Consider the following 20412-nt stretch of genomic DNA (forward strand, 5'->3'; position numbering starts at 1 on the left):
ATACACCCCCCTATGTTAAAATACAGGGGCATAAGTATACACCCCCCTATGTTAAAATACAGGGGGCATAAGTATAGAGGCAGGTGGATGAATCAGGATACTATGCATCCCGATAAAGTTCCCTAGGCCTTTGGAATTAAAATTCTAAGTGCTTTACATAAGCGTACACATAACAAAGCAAATGAATCATAAAATTACACAATCATATATAAAGAAAACAAAAAATACACACTGAAGTGGTAGATTGGCAAACTAGTTTATATCTGGTGGACTCTGCACTGCTACAGCAGCCACTAGTTGACCATAATCTCCAAAAGAACTACTTCCTGTCCCTGTTCTACTTCCGGTCCCTATTGTGCAGGTATTCCACAGGTGGCCCTGTTCTAGAAGTCTCCCAGCTAATCCTGCCTTGGACTGACCAAACCTGGAGAAGGATCTTACCGAGCTACTGAGCATGTGCAGCTCCCAACAAAGATAGTATAGAAGTGAGATGTCTCACTCTGGAGCTAAAACAGAGACCTAAACACACAGGGTTCAAAGAGGATCTGCAGCAAGAACAAAAATACGATGCTTTTTGAAAATGAAATCATGTAAATCTATTCTGGTGCAATCTCAAATTAAAATTATGAACCTGAAAATGAGTATAATATGGGTGCTTTTAAAGATATAGTGCAACTATAGTTGATATTACCTAACGTCTGGTACATTCACCAAAGGCTTGCGTCATGCGGACGTGCCGACAGTGTTATCAAAACGTAAAATGTTCCTCATGAGGGTGGCAGAAACTACGCATTATAGCGTTAAAAAAAAGTAAATAAAAGCATTTCATTACAAAATAATAATAATACAGCTGTTAACCATAAAGTCCTGACCGTCACAACATGTGCACGTGATTAATTGAGCTTGTTGCACGTGTCCTCCAGAGACTGTACCACGGTGCCATGCAGTTCAGTGACGTGTCGACCGGAGCTGGAGGAGAGAGCCAGCCGTACTACCTGCCACGGGTGGAGGAAGAGGTGGAGATCTCAGACAGCATGGCCGTCATCAGCGTCCCCCCTCCCCGCTTCAGACCCGGGGACCCTGCCTACATCCTCCATGACTTCAACAGGGTAACACTCACACGCTGAATTAGGGCCCGACGATTCATGGTTCTCACGACATTTGGACGTATGTAATTAGCTGCGTGTTTGGAGGCCGCTAATCAGCTGTGCTATATTTGATCTGACATGTTTGGTTCCGCTTTAACATTTCTTTTATAATATTAACAGTTTTTTTCATAAGATAAGATGTCGAATAATGTTACATATCACTAATTGTTTACAAAAAAGGTCGTATTTTAAGGTTTATTTTGTGTTAACCCTGATGGTAGAAGGTGCAATATGCACAGGCTGAGGCATATCCAACATGTCACTTTACAGGAAAGTACTCTTATTTGTTTTTATTGGAATTCTATTTTTTTATTATAACTTTTTATTTTTTGTGATAAATGTTCTGTTTGACTGTTTAATGTCCCATGCTCATTAAAAGAGAAACAGTTATTGCTCGCAATTCAAATCCATTTCCTCATCCCCGCAGAAGAATAGAGAGTTTTGTGGTGTCTCATGTTTTAACCCCCCCCCCCCCCCCCCCCCCCCCCCCCCCCCCCCCCCCCTCCAGCCTGCACTGAATACAGCACTTGCAGTACTGTGGTACTGGTGGGCGCTGGTAATGTGCTTTAAATTCTTTACTGTGTGTGTGTGTGTGTGTGTGTGTGTGTTTGTGTGTAGAAACTTACGGCGTACCTGGACCTGACTCTGAGGACCTGCTTTGTGATTCCTCTGAACACGTCCGTGGTGCTCCCCCCTCAGGACCTCATCGACCTCTTCTCCCAGCTGATGGTGAGTCAGGATCAGCCTGTGTCTGCCGGATCTCTGCACACACCTGCCAGTGGGGGGGGGGGGGGGGGGGGGGGGGGGGGGGGGGGAGAGGGAGGGACTATACTGGCACAACACCCGTGCATAAGCCCTAATATTAAATGGCTAAATATTACCTGGGGAAATCCCCGGGGTTTATAATAATTTTAGCTATTGTACTGTATGTGCTTTAATCCTGTGAAAATCTGTCATGTCTGTAACTTGTAGAGTGGAAATCCCGTTAGACCACATGTCCTCGTCCCCTATCCTGCATGAGAAATTTCCACCAAATTTTAGTTTTTGTTTTGACTTTCATTGTCTTAAATGTGTGGTAATGTGTCAGTTAAACGCTCAATTAGATCTATAGTGAAGGCTTTAGATGTTTTAAAGACTAAAAGTCTTCAGCTAGGCTGTGAGGCTACTACATAGCTACAGCCGCGCTTTGAGCTAAATCCTAACACCAGCTTGCTAACACGCTCCCAATGACAATGCTAACATGCTGCTGTTTAGCAGGTATAATGTTGGCCGTGTTCTCCATCTCACGTTTAGTTCTCATTCAGTTCTCGCATTAGTTGTGCAAGTTGTTAGTCATGAACTGTAAAAGTATTTCATTAAGTCAATGTGACGTTATGATGGCGCTAGAGGACACCGTGGATGCTAACGTGGCTAGCACGATCACATTTGCATCATGGGCAAGTTATTTCCTGGTATCAGGAAAAAAAAAAGTAAAAACCGATGTTCATTTACTTGTCCAAATGATATTTGATTTTGAAAATGTGCTGGTTCAGATTATTCCATGGACATGATCAGGTTCCTGATGGACTTTTTTTAAAATTTTTTTTATTGAGAGTTAATCAGCAAAACCATGTTGGAGTCATAAAGTATTTCGGTACGGAGCGCTTAGTTCCTCATGACAGGTTGTACGTGTTGTGTTGTCGTGCAATCAACCAATTTTGTTATCGTATGGGGAAGTGGTTAATAAAATGCAGAAGTTAGGTGACGATTCATTTTTTTTTTTTTAAATTAAACCTCTCTTTATTGACCTATAGATTAGAAACAGAGACACATCAATATATGAGGTATTCTTTTTCTTACGACTGCATCTCGCTGAGCTGTTTTTGTTCACTCTCTCTAATTCTTGTCCCAGTCCGGGTCTTACCGCAGCTACTTGGTGCACGAGGACCTGGTGGTGACGGAGCGCATCGACGACGTCAAGCCTCTGGGCTTCTACATCCGCCGGCTGTGTGACGGAAAGGAAACGTACAGAATGCAGCGCCGCTCCAGCCTGCCAGGTGTGGATGGACTGCACGACCGCAAGCACCATTTAGTCGCGTTTGTTAAGCTTCACGCATTCTTTCAAATACCAGCGTTTGTTTTCAATTGCTTCCTCTCTCTTTGTAAGAGCAATTACAAGCTATTACAATGATACTGCGGCTATTTTTCAAATGAACACACACACACACACACACACACACACACACACACTCACGGATGATCATGTCGCATTCCAGAGCAGACAAGGTTCCATCTCAATAAAACCCATTAACACACTTTTAACTTTAACAACTTATTTAATGTGTTCAGCTACCGCTTCCTCTATGTAACGCCACCACAAAAGTAGCTAATTTTAGATTTTGAATTTATGAAACAATTTGATTATTCGTGCCTGTGATAGAATGATACACGGGGAAAACACTTTCCTGAAAGGAAACGGGTTACAACAGGCTATCAAACTGAAAATCAACCTTTTTTTCGGACACTAAAAATTCCACATAAAAGGAATAATAGTTAGTTCCTAGTTAGTGTAAATGCCCCCTGCTTAGTGAGTGTTTTACACCATGATGCGGGGAGAAGGAGTCGGCCCCAGTTTGCTTCCTTTGCGCCCTAGAAGTCGATTATTAGGTGTGTGTTCATCAGTTGGGAATGTGTCAAACATGCAGTCCCTTTTAATTTTCTGGACTAACGTGTGTGTCTTTGTGTCTGTCAGGTGGAGGCATCCACAAGCGCTCCGCGGACGACTGTTTCACCATCCGCCACTTTGAGAACAAGTTTGTGACGGAGACCAGGATCTGCAAGGCCTGATGGGAACGCATAGGTGCATAGGTCAGGAAGCGAGAGACAGAGAGAGAGAGAGATAGTGAGAGACAAATGTTGGGGACAGCGAGTGAGAGAGTGATGGGGATAAACAGAGCGACGGAGGGATTAGGCGAAGAAGGGAACAGCTTTCAGCAGAAAGTTACTTTTGTATTAAACTCTTAACTCCAGTTTTTGCCTCCCCTGTGATAAGTGAATTTAAGTTTCAGCGTTAAATAGCCTAACCCCCCCCCCCCCCCTCCCCCCGTACCTGTATAAGTCATAGCACTTTCGCTGAAGTATACACTAGTTAGTCTCGTACTAATAATCAGCTTTCTTACTAAGAATATACTATAAGTTTCATTTGTTCTGTTGGTTTGTGTTCTGTTGCCGTAGCTACCTGCTGAATTACTTTATCGTCGTTACTGTATTACATCTTCTCATGTCTAGACAAGAGTTGTTAGTCCTTCTACTGAATATCCTAGTGATGCTGAGAAGTCATCCATATCAGACGTGTGTGTGTGTGTCCGCCCACTGTCCCCCTTCTTAACGGGGTTTATAGAGCAGCCTTGATAAGATATACTATATGTTATAGTGTGACATAGCACAAGTCACCCAGGAAATGTATGGTACAGTTATAGTTACATTACACATGTAACATGGTTGTCCGTGTCTGTAATGGATGGCCAGAGATCTCTGTCACCCCTTGTTGTAGATATTTCCCAGAGGCCTCTGCTGTCCTGCTGTGTGACGATTTTATGTTATTAATTAAGGTGAGCAGTCCGACACGTTATGACTTGTGTAGAAATATCATTTGTGACAATAAACTTGAAGGATGGTTAATGAGCTAAAGGGAGATTTCTCCAAATTTGCAAACACATTCTTTTTTCAGTTTTTCAATTATCATTTATGAATTTATAGTCCCATAATGTGAGATTACCTTTACTGAAGTAGCTGTGATAAGCAGCCAGGCTGCTCAAAGTTTGCAGAACTCTATATATTTAAAAAAAAATCATCACAGGAACAGTGTTTGTAAAAATCCTTCAATGAATCTGCATGAAGCAATTGTTCTTTTATTTAGAAAAACCCTAAAGGAATATAAAGAATAGGCCTTTTGCCAAATAACTTCAAGTCATTTTTCAGTGATTTCCTGCACAAAAAGACAATCAGACAGATGTGTGTGTGTCCAGATGTTTGTCTCGGCTTTTTAACACTGCTAGAAGATTAGATAAAAGCCAATGTTGTGTGCAGCTACTGAAATGAATTCACTTTGTTGCTGAATAAAGTGGCATTTCTTTACCTACTAAACATTTTGGCTCGTTTTCTTATAACTATTCCATCACACAAATACATCTATAGGGATAGTTAAGCTGATTTTCCTGCATACTGTATATCCTGATTCTTATTAAAGATGTTGGATCCTTCATAACAGGCTCATACAAATTTAGACAGAACAAAAACAGCTTTTATTTCATATAAATAGAGAACCAATTCACATTTTGAAACCTCACATTTCTTTTTCACATGCTAGTTTGCATGTAAATTACATTCACCTAGTTTTAAGGAGTGCATAGTATATTTCAGGGTTTAGTGGATGAGATCCAACTCTTGGTCTCCGAGAGCCTGAGGGTAGTCTAGTCCTCCTCTCCTCCCGTACACATGGACAGACGCCTGCTGAAAGTCATGCTCTCTGGCATCTCCTGCTTGCTCAGGCGTCTCCAGAACTCATCAGTGGTGAAATAGTACATGAGGGGGTCCAGGCTGCAGTTCAGGCTGGCCAGGCACAGTGTGACGGGGTGACCTAGCAGAATCAGGTTCTTGAGCGTGCAGCTGCTCAAGGCATCAGATTTAACCAGGAAGTCCAGGGGCATGGTGACGTGGTAAGGAACAAAGCACACTAGGAAGACAACAGCGCAGCCTAGCACCATCCTTAACGCCCTCCGTTTCTCCCCTCGGTCAGGAATTGCCCCCGCTTTGGACTCCCGAAGGCTGCCAGCAGTCAGACCGGTGCAGGCTAACACCAGGATAAGGGGGATGATGAAGCCAAACAGCTCGGCTATGATCAGGAGGGTCCAAGCTGCTGGAATGCTGACCTTATTCATGGGCAGCTCTGAGAAACACACCGGGTGCGGTGATGGGCTGGAAGAGGGGTCCGGTTTGTTGTTTCTCAGCAGAGGGAAGGGCAGGCAGCACAGGCACACAAACAGCCAGCCAAGGGCACACACAATCAAGTCCCCTTTACGCCGGGGGGAGTTGTACCTCAGCGGGCACATGATGAGCTCACAGCGACGAACGCTGATACACACCAGGAAGTAGATGGAGGCGTACATGTTGACGTACTTCAGATAGAAGCAGAACATGCAGAGAGCATGACCGAAGGGCCAGACGTTGTTCAGGTAGTAGTAGATCCGCAGAGGCAGAGAGAGCACCTGAGGAGAGCACAGAGGGTCAGGATGGTTTCTAGAGGAAGCGCTACAAACATAATGTGGTAGATGCCCACCTGATTTGAGTAACTAGACTGGTTAAGCCTCATTTCAGCTCTGGAAAAGTGAGGAAATGCTGCCTTTCTTTATTTGACATTGTTTGATGTTAAATAGTCTATAGTCACAGTGTTCCTCTTCCATGTTTGCTCCATTGGCAACGGAAGATCTGCAGGATTTCACTAATTCTGGCTGGATGTCCATTTCCTTCCTCTCTCTCTTTGTGTTGGCGTTCTAACCTCTGGGGGATTTTCTGAGGACTATGGTTACCTGGTCCTCAGATCTCTGCAGGGTAAATCCTGACAGCTAGCTAGACTATCTGTCCAATCTGAGGACTATGGTTACCTGGTCCTCAGATCCCTGCAGGGTAAATCCAGACAGCTAGCTAGACTATCTGTCCAATCTGAGGACTATGGTTACCTGGTCCTCAGATCTCTGCAGGGTAAATCCAGACAGCTAGCTTGCTAGGTTGTCGTGGAGGCGTTATTGAGCCCATGTAACTTTAAGGCAACTTTTTATTCTTTGTTAAGAGGAGGGTCACCCAACGTTTTTTAGTCTAGGGGGGAGGGTCACACAGCTTTTATATTCATGAAAGCAGCAGTGGCTTGTTCAATTAAACTTAAACATTGCAGATGGTGCTAAGTGGAGCGTGTGAGTACTGATCGCGGTTACGTGTCCCATCTCCAATCTTATCTGTATCTGTGAGAAGTGGCACGGTCCTGAGTTGAAAGATAGACTACTTTACGGCTTCATTATCAACTTAATAGGCGTGTGTGTGTTTGTGTCGCCCGCTTTCCATTTCCTATTGTTCTGAAATGCTAACATTTACGGACTAGCCTTCTGTTTTTAAAGGGTGTGCGTCCATGCGAGCACCCACGGAAGAAAACTAAATCGGCGCCCATGACAGAGAAACACTGACAGATCTAGTATACATGTTACAATTTATTTACAAGACTGTCAAAGGCCTTTCCTCTGCCTGATTCGTGGCCGGAGTGTGTGAGTGACAGTCCGGTCAGCGGGTTTATTACGCCCGCGATCTCTTGTGGAGCTCCATAACTGTGAAAACCACAGGTTCTAGTTAATCTGATAATGGATACCTGTGTTGAGTCATTTAAACACCTCTTGTCAGTGAGTCTCCTGATAGAGCTCCAGCTCACAGCGGGGTCTGTTGATAGGCCGGGTCAGGGACCCTGGCAGGCACGTCACACTGTGGACCTTCTGAACTTTGACACAGTTTGACCAAATTTGCAATTAACCCTCAATTTTTGTAAAACGGCCCACATGTGATGTTCTGTAAATCCAGACCCAAATCTATAAAATGAAGGGTCTGTAATGGGTCTGGCACCAAGCGTGCATTTCAAATATAAATATAAAGTTTCCAGTTGGCCACAACACATTAACTTTAATTTGGGATTGGGATTGGGCGAGCCAGCATTGACATAACTTGCTATTACGGGTATAAGCGGCCGATAAGGGTTTCCTCAAGAGGGGGGCTGGTGTTTCCCTTAGAGATAGGCCAAGGAGTTCGGAGTAGAGCCGCTGCTCCTTTACGTCGAAGGGAGCCAGTTGAGGTGGTTCGGGCATCTGGGGGGGCCTCCCTATGGAGGTGGTACAGGCACGTCCATTTGGGAGGAGGCCTCCAACCTGGTCTGGGAACACCTCGGGACCCCCCAGTTGGAGCTGGTTGATTTGGCTCGGGAAAGGGAAGTTTGGGGTCCCCTGCTGGAGCTGCTGCCCCGTGACCCAATACCAGATAAGCAGACAAAGATGGAAGGATGGATACCCAGTGAGCCTTGTTGAATGGTCTCAATGTTTTATTGTTTATGTGAATATTAGTTTACTTGAGAAGTAACTTAGTATATGAAGTAATGCAGGACGTGCATTTAGGTTCCGTGCTTATTGGGTTTCTGTTAGTGAGTTAATCTTCTGAAATGGCCCCTAAACAGTGGAGTGTGATGTGTAAGATGAGAAAGCAGAGGTTAGTTTGTGTGTCATTGGCTATCTCTACATTATTACCAAAGCGCAAATCGGGACAGCAGGCATCAAGAAACTGTTGGGGAGGGTCATACATTTAGGAGGGTCATAGAAAAAGTTTTTTTTTGGCTAAAGGTCCCAAAACTACTCCGGTAGCCACTTAAATAAAACGGGACCAATCCCTTAGTAGCAGCTCTATCATCACCCACAAAATAATTTACTGTATATGAATAGCAAATACAAATGATAAAAAATAATTTTAGTCTAATTCAATTAGAAGACACAAACAGATACATGCACATACTTACACATACTGTATGATTAGTTAGATGAGTGAGCACTTAATAAAACAATCAAATAGGACGCCCACAAGACAAGGAGGTTTACCTGCAGCAGGTCGGCCACAGCCAGGTTCATCATGAACACCACAGCCTTCTTGGTTTCTCTGATGTAAACCTTGAACATCCAGATGGCGAGCACATTACCCAGCAGGCCCGGTACTAGGATCACACTGTACACCACCGCATACACGTAGTGCCGGTACGTCTGGGGATCTTCAATGCTTGTACAGTTGTTGGTAATGTTCATCTTAAGCCAGTGGCTGTCAACGGTCAAGACAAGCTGCCTCGAGAACCAACAGGAAGCTCGAATCAGGAAAGCTGCTCGTGTTCTGGTGACGGGTGGATTTGAGCACCCGCGCTGTCCATTATGACACGGAGGAGTTCAGGCTTCTTTAAATGTTTGTCCAGCCGAATTAACTGTTGACGTTTCAGAGCACATTCAGCCCCAGGTGCATGGCATCCTGAGACAGGAGAAGAGAAATGGTCAGCAGGATGATACGTGTATCTCTGTAAAGAGCATTTTAGAGCAGCGTGGGTTGCATATTTTGCACATGTACAGATGCTGTAGCCACTGGATTGTGTTTTCTGAAAAAACTTGTCAACATCAGACACATATCACATTGTAGCGTGCAAACACACACACCTTTCAACCAGGGCTTCAGCTTGTTATACCACCTGTTAAAGAGTGCATAACATAAAAGGTCATTTGCATGTGATTGCAGCTTTTGCAGTGGCATTTACAGTAAATATGCAAACCCACAGAGCCAATTCCCAGCCAATAATAAGTGTGTGTGTGTGTGTGTGTGTGTGTGTGTGTGTGTGTGTGTGGTATCAAAAACGAGTCTCTCGCTCAGTCCGCAGAGATCTAAAGAACGCAGTTTGCGGTGATTTCAAAATAAGTGACACTTACGTATATGCTTTTTGACATCCCCAATAGCACAAAATGAAAGCAATTAAAGAAGAAAAACAAAACTGTAAAGTAGCCTTTAACACTGCTACACTTCAGATAAGGATTTTAACTTCAAATGGAAACACTGGGTAATGACTGGGACTGAGCATCCGGCGTGTTGGTGTCGTCCACCCACAGCTGTAGCCCACACATCAGTAAGTGTAAGCTGGTTTGGTTTTCTTTTTTAACTGTTTATGAACACATGATGTGAGCAGTGAAGATGCATCCTTGTTTTATGGAGTTTTGTCCCTTGATTATCTGATCTTGTTTTGTTTCATTGTTCTGGTCTTTCTGTTTTTTTACTTTTGTTTTGATGATTTTATTCATCATATGTTTAAAACAAAACAAATGCCACCACACAAGAGTAATTTTAACATGTTAAAGGTCCCATGGCACGAACATTTCACTTTATGAGATTTTTAACATTAATATGCGTTCCCCTCAGCCTGTGTAAGGCCCCCCAGTAGCTAGAAATGGAGATAGGTAGGACCCTGTCAGGTCCATGTGTGTGTGTGTTATGTGGTGAATGTGAAGATGAAATGCTACCACCAATCCGGCCAATCCCAACAGCTGGTCGGTCTAACGTCATGTTGCATATTCATGAGCTGGGTAAAGGATGCTGATAGCCAGGCTCTCATTGGCTAGCTGTTAGCCAATCAGAGTCAAGCAGCTTAGCTGGTTGAATATTAATGTGAACTGGCCCAAATGGAGCTGAGTCTTCCTGTCGCTAGAATGGCTTGAAACAAGGTTACCACGGTAACCAAGTTACAGAGTCCATGGTAGTGCTTCAGTCATGAAATACATGTGGCAGGGCACCTTTAACTTTATGAACTTTTAACACGACACGGAGTCCCAACTAGACACTTAGTTTTTTTCGTGAAAGCACACAAACCAAATGAGTTCATCTTTAACAATGTGTTATGTTTTATAGCACATTGTGTGTCTTCAATGTAAAATCTTAATCTGGTAAGTGACTAATAAGTAGTACAATAATAACTGTGGAGTGGAGTAGTATATATTGCACCATATATATCGTATAAAGTAGCATAAATTGGGAAAACTCCAATGTATCCTCATTCAACAGGTCATATGATAACTTAAAAATACTTACAAATATCTACAAATTATTCTACAAATTCTAGCAATATGAGCAATCAGTGTGCATGTGAAAGGCCCTGCAGTGCACAACCTGCTCATGAAAAAACTATGTGGATAGGTTTAGGAAAAGATCCTGGTTTGGGTTGAAAGAAGGATGTGTTTTTTTCTCATGTACATTAACCCTCCGGTGGTCCTTTGGTCAAAGTTTCTACATCACAAATTTGGGTTTTCTCTAAAGCGAATTCCCCAAAAAATAGCATGCCTTGTTCCATACAACGCTCTTCTCGAATAAAATGAAGGGTCACATCACTACGTTCATAGAGTTTGGGGTGTTTCCGCTTAAAGGTTTTAACATCTTGCTTTGGGCCCACTCTTGTATACATGCACGTACACATGCACAACATTCTGGGCCCTGTAGAAAGGCATTTTCTATGGGCCCCTTTTCGCATCCACAGCTATTCATTCTAGCATCTTTTTGGGCCCTCCTCCCATGAGGGCCCTGGGTACTCAGTCCCCTTTACCCCCCCAGTCCGATGCCCCTGGTATACCTAGTGGGGTTTTGTCTGCATTGTGCCGCCTGTTTCTGCTTAGCATGTTGCTTGGCTAATCCAAGGAACATTTATTAGCGCCAAGCATTATGACGTAACTTGCAATAAATAGTTACATATGTGACCAGATTGTTCCTGACTGAAGTAGAGTTAGTTAAGTATGTAAGTTGCTTTAAAAAAGTACATTATTTTGACGTTTAGTTTCACACTGGACACCAACAGCTCTCCTGAGTGAAAAAAACATCAACCTGACTTTTTCTCACAGCACATCCTGGCTCATGATTATGTGGCTTATTTACAAATTAAAGGTGCTCTAAGCGATGTCACATGTTTTTTAGGCTACAACATTTTTTGTCACATACAGCAAACACGTCCTAATTATCTGCTAGCTGCCTGTTATCCTAAATACACTGTAAAAAATATCTCCTCACTATCTGCTAGCTGCTTGTCCCCTGAACACACTGTAAAAAACGCGGTCTCTGTAGATAGCCCAGGCTCCACAAACTGCAACAAAACCAAACTGTGCCAACCTGCACAACAAAGCACACACAACCAGTGTTCCAGCGTTCCAGCCACTAACCGACAAGAAGGATTTGGGGGTTTGGGGGGGTTAGTACGTGGATGCACAGAAGGGAGGGCGATGGGACGGGATGAGGAGGAGGAGGAGGGAGGGGCGAGCTAGTCTTGTTTTGTTTGAATATAGTTTAAAAGTCAAGAACAAGTAACGTCACCCAACGTCGCTTAGAGCTCCTTTAAATAGTGCACTACTTATAGGTGCAAACAATAAGAACAGCCTAAATACTCAAATAAAGTACATTTACCTTACGATATTACTTATGAACAGTACTTCCCAGGGAGGGGGGGGTTAATGAGCAAAGGGACTTTGTATAAGTAAAGAAGGGATTTTATAGAGATATCCACAGCGCCCTGGCCTCTGCTCTCCATCTGCCTTGTATCCCACTTCACAGCACTGAGAAAGATCTCCCAGTGGACCCTCAGGCCCCGGTCTTCCTTTTAGCCTCACTGACCGTTGACCCTTGTGCGACTGTTTCAGTGTGATTCTTCTCTCATTCCTCTCACTGAGGCACGTACAGAATGCTTCTCTCAGAGGCTCTCTCATATGATCTCAAAGGACTTTTTAGTGATGACAAAGTACTGTACTTTCACTTTCTCCTTGTGGCTCATGGCAGCGGTGCCATGGGCACAATGATGATTTACCAAAGCCAACCCTGACAGTATGAAATGGCTGGTAACAACACAATATCTTATCAAAAAAGGGACATCATGGTATGGATTGAATCTTGTTGATATTAAAGTTATATGAAAAAGTAAAGTTGTATAAAGTTGACATTAAAGTTACATGAAATGCACTTTTAGTTAACAGATCTTGCCAATGGAAACACAGTAATCCACTGTGATTCATCCCTCTGTGGGTTGTTGGCGCCAATTAGCTTTTCCGCTCTCACACGACATCTTGCCTCGTGTATCAGCGCCCAAAATGTTAGGGGCCAGCTCCCAGCTCCCTCTACATGGGCTGTTCCAACACACAAAACATGTCATGATCCCCGGTCCCACATACACAGACAGAGAGAAGAAACACCCTGACACTGGCCTGCAGACACACACTCACACCCTCAACATAACAGACATTCCTCAGGTTGGAGAAACATGCGAGATCCCCCATGAGGCATGACTCCACACTGAAGGCATCCAGCTGATACAGCCTCTCACACAAAGATACAACTTCTTTTAAAGGAATCGACATTTAATATCTCACCTCTGTCTTCAAGCTGGAGGCTGTGTCGCATCAAAAAGCCGGAGGGTGAAGCATCAGCCGACACGTACTGCCACCCCCCCTCTCCCTCTCCCCCTATAACACTATTTACCCTCTTCTCTGTCCCGCCCTCTTCCCCACTCTTTTCTCTCAATCTCACATCCAGTTTCTACTGTCTGTTTTTTCTATTATCTAAAGTTATTTCCTGTTTAATTTCTCACCTTGTTCTCTCTCTACGTCTGTTATGCTTTCTCTCAGTGTCTCTGCTGTTCTGGGGGTTTCAACACACACAGGGCTTCCTGTGAGTATGGGGGTGTGGTTTGCAAAGAATTTTTGACACCGTACCCATAACTTCTGCTATTATGTCTGCTTTTTTTCCTTATAAGTGTCACTGATGAAATAATTGTAATATTATCAGGGCTTGATATTGGCCTTTTTAAGCTGCTGTTGGTCTCTTTCTTACATATTTTTCAACACAATGTTTTCAATAACTGAACAGCGGATGAAATTAGATATAATGCTGGAGTATGGCAGTGGAAAAAGATCAGAAGTGGGTACAGTTTGGTTTGGTGGGTGAATCAGACAACTGGGGTTTCCTCCTAAGGTGGGCTGCAGACATCTGCCCGGGGGCGGGGGTAGCCTCCGTGTTGGCATAGAGTTGAGTTTAGCAGATGCAAGAGGGGGCTGGTGGGTATGGGGGCTGACTTCTCGGTTTAAAAGCCGACATCAGAGCCTGGCAGTTACCGGTTTTCAAAGCTGCTGCAACTGCTGCCAACTGTCTTCAGCGCTTTGCATCCTAAGAGGAAGTATAGCCCAAATGAGCTGGCACCTGTATCCATCCGCTTTCACTTAGAGGAAACCAACTATGGAGCAACACCAGATAGAGGCAGGCAGCGCTTTTATTTACAGGACATTTAAATACAGCTTTTTGACATAAATGACATAGCTTATTTAAAGTTGTTACATTGTTACCCGGAGAGAAACAACTAGCTGTAGCTTATGTACTCAAGGCGACTCACACTCATTATGAAGCATATACATCATTACAGTTGCTGATTGAAGATTTGTTTGTCCTAAAGCGATGTCCTGTAGGAGATTGTTCACATTTAAGGTCAAAGCTCTTCTGGTCAGTTTTTATTCAGACAGCTGTGACATTCAAATCATCTCGTTGTCCAAGTTCGATCTTGTCAGTCTTGTTTACAAGTTCAACTTGAGGCACTGCATCTGTTCAGCTGACATCCTTGAGGAAAGAAACTATTTTGCCTCTGAGTACTGGCAGTCCTTTCCAGAGCAGCTACTCTCCATGCTCATCAGTCGGCTCGGCGCAGGCCGCTGGGTGTTCGGCGAGGAGAGCAGCGAGGCGGTGAAGGAGGAGGTGCGCCTGGTCAGGTGCAGTCTGAACTCGGCTGTCACAAAGTAATAAAGCAGAGGGTTGAGGCAGCAGCTCAGGTTCGCCAGACACAGAGATATCGGGTGGAACCGATGCACGGCCAGCCTGGTCGCGCAGTCAGACACTATGTCCTGCGACACCATCAGGTAGAGCACGAAGTTGAGGTGGTAGGGAGCAAAGCAGATCAGGAAGAGGGCAAAGCAGCTCAGCACCAGCCGTAGAGCTCGCCTCTTCTCAGCGTGCATCTGTTTTTCTTGATATTTATCTGTCTGACTGTTGGAGGTGAAGGACTGGAGTCGGCTGCGTGCTGACGAGTTGAGTTCGGCCGTGTTTGATTGATCTTGGGTCTGTCTCTGGAGGAGAGAGCGGGCGATGCGGATGGAGCTAAAACTGATGCAGGCCAAAGGAATTAAGAAACCAAACAGCTCAGCGAAACCCATCATGATGACTAGCGTGGAGAGTGACAGACGACGCATGGGCAAGTCCTTGAAACAGGTGTCTTTGGAAGGGCTGGGGCTGGAGCTGCTGGGGCTCAGAGACGAGGGTGAAGTGGTGTAGCCTAGGAGATGCTGGGAAGAAGTGGCGTCCAGGCGATAGGACATGTTGTAGACGGTCTGTGTGCTGACGCCGGGGCCGGTGCTGCTGGTGGAGCTGCTGCTGCTCCGCATCAAGATGAAAGGGGAGCAGGCCAGGCCGACCACCACCCACACTATGACACTAATCAACAGGTCATAGCGCCGCCTCCAGCGGCGGGCGGAGAACGGGTTGAGCAGGAAGACGCACCTCTGCATGCTGATACACACCTGGAAACAAGAAAAACTGTCAGGGAAACAAGATTTAAAGCAAAGGAAAGTACATTTGTTTCAAAAAGGAGATGAGAGGCTAAGAAGCGAATGACCTGCTGTTATGCATTTAAGTCATTTTACTCCTTAATAATTAGAAATGGCTAAGGTGTCATGTTCTAGTATCCTCACAGTGTTCCAGGATTATTTCCACTTTACTGCCTTACCAGGAACACTATGGCGGCGTACATGTTGAGGTACTTGAGGTAGAAGCAGAACAAGCAGACGCCTCGTCCAAAGGGCCAGGTGTGTGTGAAGTAATAATAAATCCGGAGGGGCAGAGACAGGACGTGGGCCAGGTCTGCCAATGACAGGTTCATCATGAAGATCACCGCCTTGGTCTTCTTACTGCTGAGCCAACATGTAGAGGAGTTAGCCAGAATATGTCCAAAATACTGTATGTGTGAGGCTTTGCTTGTGTGTATGTGTGTGCGCGTGTGTGCATATGTGTTCCTGTTTAACTATATTTGTGGGGTCCATAATCCGGGAATGCAGAATACTTGTGGGGTCCGGACAGCTTTTTGGGATCAAATTGCTGGACCCACAACTTTAAAGGGATGTATGAGGGTTAACACTTGGTTTCAGGATTAGGGTTAGATTTAGGTTATGGTAAGGTTAGGATTGGTGTAATGTGAAGTTAAGAGAGTGGGTATGTCCCCAATGCACTGGGGGGTTAGGGTTAGGGTTAGGCATTTAGTTGTGATGGTTTAGGTTAGGGTAAGGGGCTAGGGAATGCATTATGTAAATGATGGGTCCCTACAAAGATAGTGAGACGCACTATATGTGTGTGTGTGTGTGTTCTTGTTTAACTAAATTTGTGAGGTCCATAATCCGGGAGTATACTTGTGGGATCAGGACAGGTTTGTGGGGCCAAATTGCTGGACCCAGCAGGGATGTGTGGGGGTTAAGACTTGGTTTTAGGATTAGGGTTAGAATTAGGTTATGGTTAGGGTGAGGGTAAGGGTTAAGGTTAGGCATTTAGTTAGGGGCTAGGGAATGCATTATGTCAATGATGGGTCCCTACAAAGATAGTGAGATGCACAATATGTGTGTGTGTGTGTGTGTGTGTGTGCCTGTGCCTGCATGTGTACCTGATATGTCTGCAGAGGACCCAGAGAGCAGTGGTGTTGAGCACCAGCCCGGGGATGAAGACCAGCAGGTAGACGTAGGTGTACATCTTCTCCATGTGCTCATTCCAGCTGGTCATGTTGTGTCCACATTGTAAGGAGGAGTTGGCCTGGGCCTTGTCCCACACTCCAGATATATTCCCAGTCATTTCCTCTCCAACACAGACACAGGGGGCATAACTCAAAAACTCTTTCCCCTGATCAGTCCTGCATCTTGTCCACAGTCACTATACACTTGAAGGAGAAGAACAAGAGGTGACAGCTAATGGAATTGATACTATAAATATCCTTTTCTTGCTTTTTTTAAGATTATTTCTTTTTGTCGTTATAGGCCTTTATTTGATAGGACAGCTTACACATGAAAGGAGAGAGAGAGGGAAAGACATGCACCAACAGGGAGCTGGTCGGAACCATACCTGCAGCCGCTGTGGTAAGGACCAGCCTATGGAAATGGGTGCATGCTCTACCAGGTGGGCTCCACAAAAGCATTATTTTGTAACATATCATTTCTAAAAAATACAAATTTATAACTAACATTTTTAATAAGACATCCTTTTTAAAGACTTAGGGTATAACTAATTGCTTTTTACTATAACTTTCTAATGCTTCATGGATCTGTCATAATAAGTTATTAATAAGAAAAACACTTGGTTGTGAGGAATAAAAACATCTGACTACATTATAAGGTCCATCAGTGGCTGTTATGGAGCTTTTAGGTGTATGCCATGATCCTCCCTAGTAGAGAAAGTTATTTTCTTCTTGTAGTATTTTGAAGACTTCTCATCCATAAGGACATGAAAGTAGAATTTGACAGTTCTATTTTTTTTGACATTGTAAACAGTTCGCTGATGTTTTGCCAGCTTCGGTTTGCAATTTCTTTCAGTTTCATCCTTATCTTTAGTTCATCAGGAGGACTCCGAAGGACATGATACCTTATGGAGAAAGGCTGCAGGAAATCTGGCCCACAATCCATTTTTTAACGTATTAACAATTACAAATTGTTAGAGTATGAGTACGAGTAAACAAGAGTATGTTTGTGGGTTAGGGTTATGTTTGTGGGTCTTTATAAAAAGCCATCACGTCGGCGGTTTCAACTGTCAAGAAGCCATTTATAAAGTGGTCTATAAATACAGTTACAGTCATATACACAATTGATGTAAATAGTGTAAGATTGCAGAAACTATGCAACGTAAGCTATCATAAATGTGCTCTCTTGCAATTAACTGTAAAAAGTCTAGTTATTAATATAATATATAAATAATGCGGCACCACTAAGCCTAAAGTAAACAGAGTTTCCAACAATCAGTTACAAATATTAATAAGTAGTGTAAAATGTAAAAATGATAGACTATTTAGACACCAATTCATAAGGAAAAAGGGACCATGTTGAAAAATACCAAATGCTTTCTATTTGTGCAAATTAGCACATATTTAATTAGTTGAGGTCTCATTTGCATAAAATTAACCAGAAAAGTCCAGAAAACTTTTGTTACAAAGAAATATTGTCTTAGTGTGAATAATCAACTGGGGAAGTTATATCTGTTAGTTAAAATATTTTCCCTATTCACCTTAACGTGGGCTGCAATGGGACATGGTGGCATCACAGATTTCAGAATTCTTCAATACTTTTTGAATATTATAGTGGAGACTTTTATGAGACTAGATCCGTTGAAAGAGTTTCTCATGCTGTACTAGTTGTCGTGCTGGTGGACGATAAACAGCAGCCAACAAGATTTTTTCATTTTTCAGACATTAGTTGTAACTTTTACAAAGTGGTGTGCAAATATGACATTAAATATATTACAGAAAACAAAAAATTCCTTTAGTTCACCATTGTAACAGTACCCTTAGCTGAAAGGACTTCAGGTCCTTGCATAAATCATCTAGCTAAATCATGACTCGGCTTTCTTGGGGCGGCTGTGGCTCAGTGGTAGAGCGGTTGCCTGTCAATCGGAAGGTTGGTGGTTCGATCCCCGCCGCTGCAGTCGTTGTCGAAGTGTCCTTCGGCAAGACACTGAACCCCGAGTTGCCCCCGGTGCTGCGCATCGGAGTGTGAATGTGTGTGAATGTTTATCTGATGAGCAGGTGGCACCTTGTACGGCAGCCCCGGCCACAGTGTATGAATGTGTGTGAATGGTGAATGTCTCCTGTAGATGTAAAAGCGCTTTGAGCAGTTGTTAAGACTGGAAAAGCGCTATATAAATACAGCACATTTACATTTACATCTCAAGGTATGCAACTGATTGTTTTTGTCCGTGCAATGTATTTGCCGGATGCCAAATTAAAGAGGTGTAAAAACAATTGGTAAAATGTGTCATAAATCAGAAATGTCTCTATCTGGCCAAACATTCTTGCAGGAAATGTGTGGAAGCAAGACGGAGCATTTGTTCTGCTTATCACTGAGGCATCGCCTTTCCTTCTGCCATCTAGATGACACCACACCCTTCCTCTGCTGGCCCCAGAGGGGGAAGAAAGAAACTGCTTTTTTTGTTTTTGCTTAGCTGTAATTTTCACCAGTTTGGACTCCTATTGGCCGCGGTCTATCAGTGTGACACAGTCAGCCAACGGATTCCCTCGCGTCACCTGTACAGTTAGGCAACTGTGTCGGCAGGCTTGAATTTAAGGAAGTAGTACGCATGTTTGAGGGGAACTTTATGGTCCATTTTTAAACAGATTCGCAACTTGTCTTATGTTTCAGTCTCAAAGTGAAGTCCCTGATGACATTTTCAAATCCTCAAACAGTGCTGCAATGATATAATTTAGCCTGCGTGACAACAACACAGAGACAATTGACAAAAATACCTTTAACACCTCATTTAACTTGAACAATGCCTGTAAAATAAATCAAGTAATACATACACACTGATACATTTTGACATACATTATACAGTCATACGTTTCAAATGCTGAGTGGAAGAGGATTTAATAACAAAGCCCCTATCATGAGCAAAATATGACTTTGACCACATGTTCAGACAAAGTAGTATAACCGCCTCACATGTACTTTCTCTCAACCCAAGTTGTGCGATTACCTTGTGCTCCTCTGTCATCTCCCTTAATGATCCGGATGGATGAAGGGGGGTGTTCAGAGCCAGGAGTGACCACCAGCGTCCGCATAATCCAGCAGCTTCATACTTGTCTGTAAACAGCCGTCTGACGCACAGACACTCTCTCCTCCTTGAGCTGTGCGGTGGCAAACGGGGTCAACAGCTAACCTTCCTGTCGCAGATAAGCAGCAAACTGACACCTGTCAGTGTGTGCATGTGAGTCTGTAATAACGCGCCAAAGAAGTGGCTTCTGTTTGGATGTGTTTGCATGGGTTGGTGCCGTCTGGTGTGGGGTGTGTGATCAGGGTGAGGGGAAGCTCTGCCCTCACGCATGCAAGTGTTTTTCTACCGTTTGTGACGTCACTGAGACCCTAGCAACCAAGGCAAAATGTAGGACGCACACGAGCAGAGTGTGTGGTTAAGAATTCAACATATAGCACTTCCTGGTAAAGACATTGATCAAAAAGAAGAAAGAGAGGGAGGCAGATGGTAGCTTTCTCTTACCTCTGAAAATGTCTATTGCAGGGGGATCTGGTCAGTGGACACAGCAGCATCTGAGGGCATGCACTTTGTGTCTACATTACTTTATTACAGAGTACTTTTTGCCTCTGTATGCATCCTGCAATGTTTGGAGATTTAAAAAAATCTGCTTCCCCTATCAGATACTGCACTTCCGTTTTTTTAAGCAGTTTTATCAAAGCATTCATTTTGAAAGGTAGATGTGTGTGTAGTGGTGTAGACTCTTCCATATGTGTATTAGTTCTCTGGAACTGAGATTACTGATTGCCAGGCGTGGCTCTTTGTCCTTTTCGTAAGTTACAGTTACGTTTTTAGATGCGTGGCATCGAAAACCACAGTTGGACGAGACGGCAGCAGT

At 43.8% G+C, this 20412-nt stretch overlaps 3 protein-coding genes and 1 long non-coding RNA gene across 5 annotated transcripts in view; 2 read left to right on the forward strand and 2 right to left on the reverse strand.

Annotated features, from left to right (window-relative positions):
* The window catches only part of LOC117951784 (integral membrane protein 2A-like), a 7852-nt gene extending 2582 nt beyond the window's left edge, over positions 1–5270 (forward strand). Inside the window, exons 3-6 of the mRNA XM_034883688.1 lie at positions 924–1109; positions 1767–1877; positions 3040–3184; positions 3880–5270. Of these exons, the coding sequence (XP_034739579.1) occupies positions 924–1109; positions 1767–1877; positions 3040–3184; positions 3880–3974 (537 nt within the window). The 3' untranslated portion in view covers positions 3975–5270. The remainder of the gene's footprint in view (positions 1–923; positions 1110–1766; positions 1878–3039; positions 3185–3879) is intronic.
* LOC117951790 overlaps positions 1–20412 on the forward strand; it is a 265968-nt gene that overhangs the window by 241335 nt on the left and 4221 nt on the right. The gene's annotated exons all lie outside the window — the stretch shown is intronic.
* Positions 5482–13450, reverse strand: gpr174 (G protein-coupled receptor 174). The gene is made up of 3 exons (XM_034883686.1): positions 13133–13450; positions 8807–9221; positions 5482–6394 (listed from the first exon to the last, which is right to left on the reverse strand). The coding sequence occupies exons 2-3, from the start codon at positions 9005–9007 to the stop codon at positions 5600–5602; spliced, it is 996 nt and encodes a 331-aa protein (XP_034739577.1). The 5' UTR covers positions 9008–9221; positions 13133–13450; the 3' UTR covers positions 5482–5599.
* Positions 14011–19896, reverse strand: p2ry10 (P2Y receptor family member 10). Of its 2 annotated transcripts, XM_034883683.1 has the most exons (5): positions 19521–19896; positions 16453–16723; positions 15529–15709; positions 14349–15322; positions 14011–14312 (listed from the first exon to the last, which is right to left on the reverse strand). In XM_034883683.1, exons 2-4 carry the CDS (start codon positions 16635–16637, stop codon positions 14384–14386), a joined length of 1305 nt encoding a protein of 434 aa, XP_034739574.1. In that variant the 5' UTR covers positions 16638–16723; positions 19521–19896; the 3' UTR covers positions 14011–14312; positions 14349–14383. The 2 variants fall into 2 exon arrangements, with proteins under 2 accessions (XP_034739574.1, XP_034739573.1); XM_034883682.1 differs by having other exon boundaries at positions 14011–15322.

This window comes from Etheostoma cragini, chromosome 10 (assembly GCF_013103735.1).
Source record: "Etheostoma cragini isolate CJK2018 chromosome 10, CSU_Ecrag_1.0, whole genome shotgun sequence".
In the NCBI taxonomy this organism is placed as follows: Eukaryota; Metazoa; Chordata; class Actinopteri; order Perciformes; family Percidae; genus Etheostoma; species Etheostoma cragini.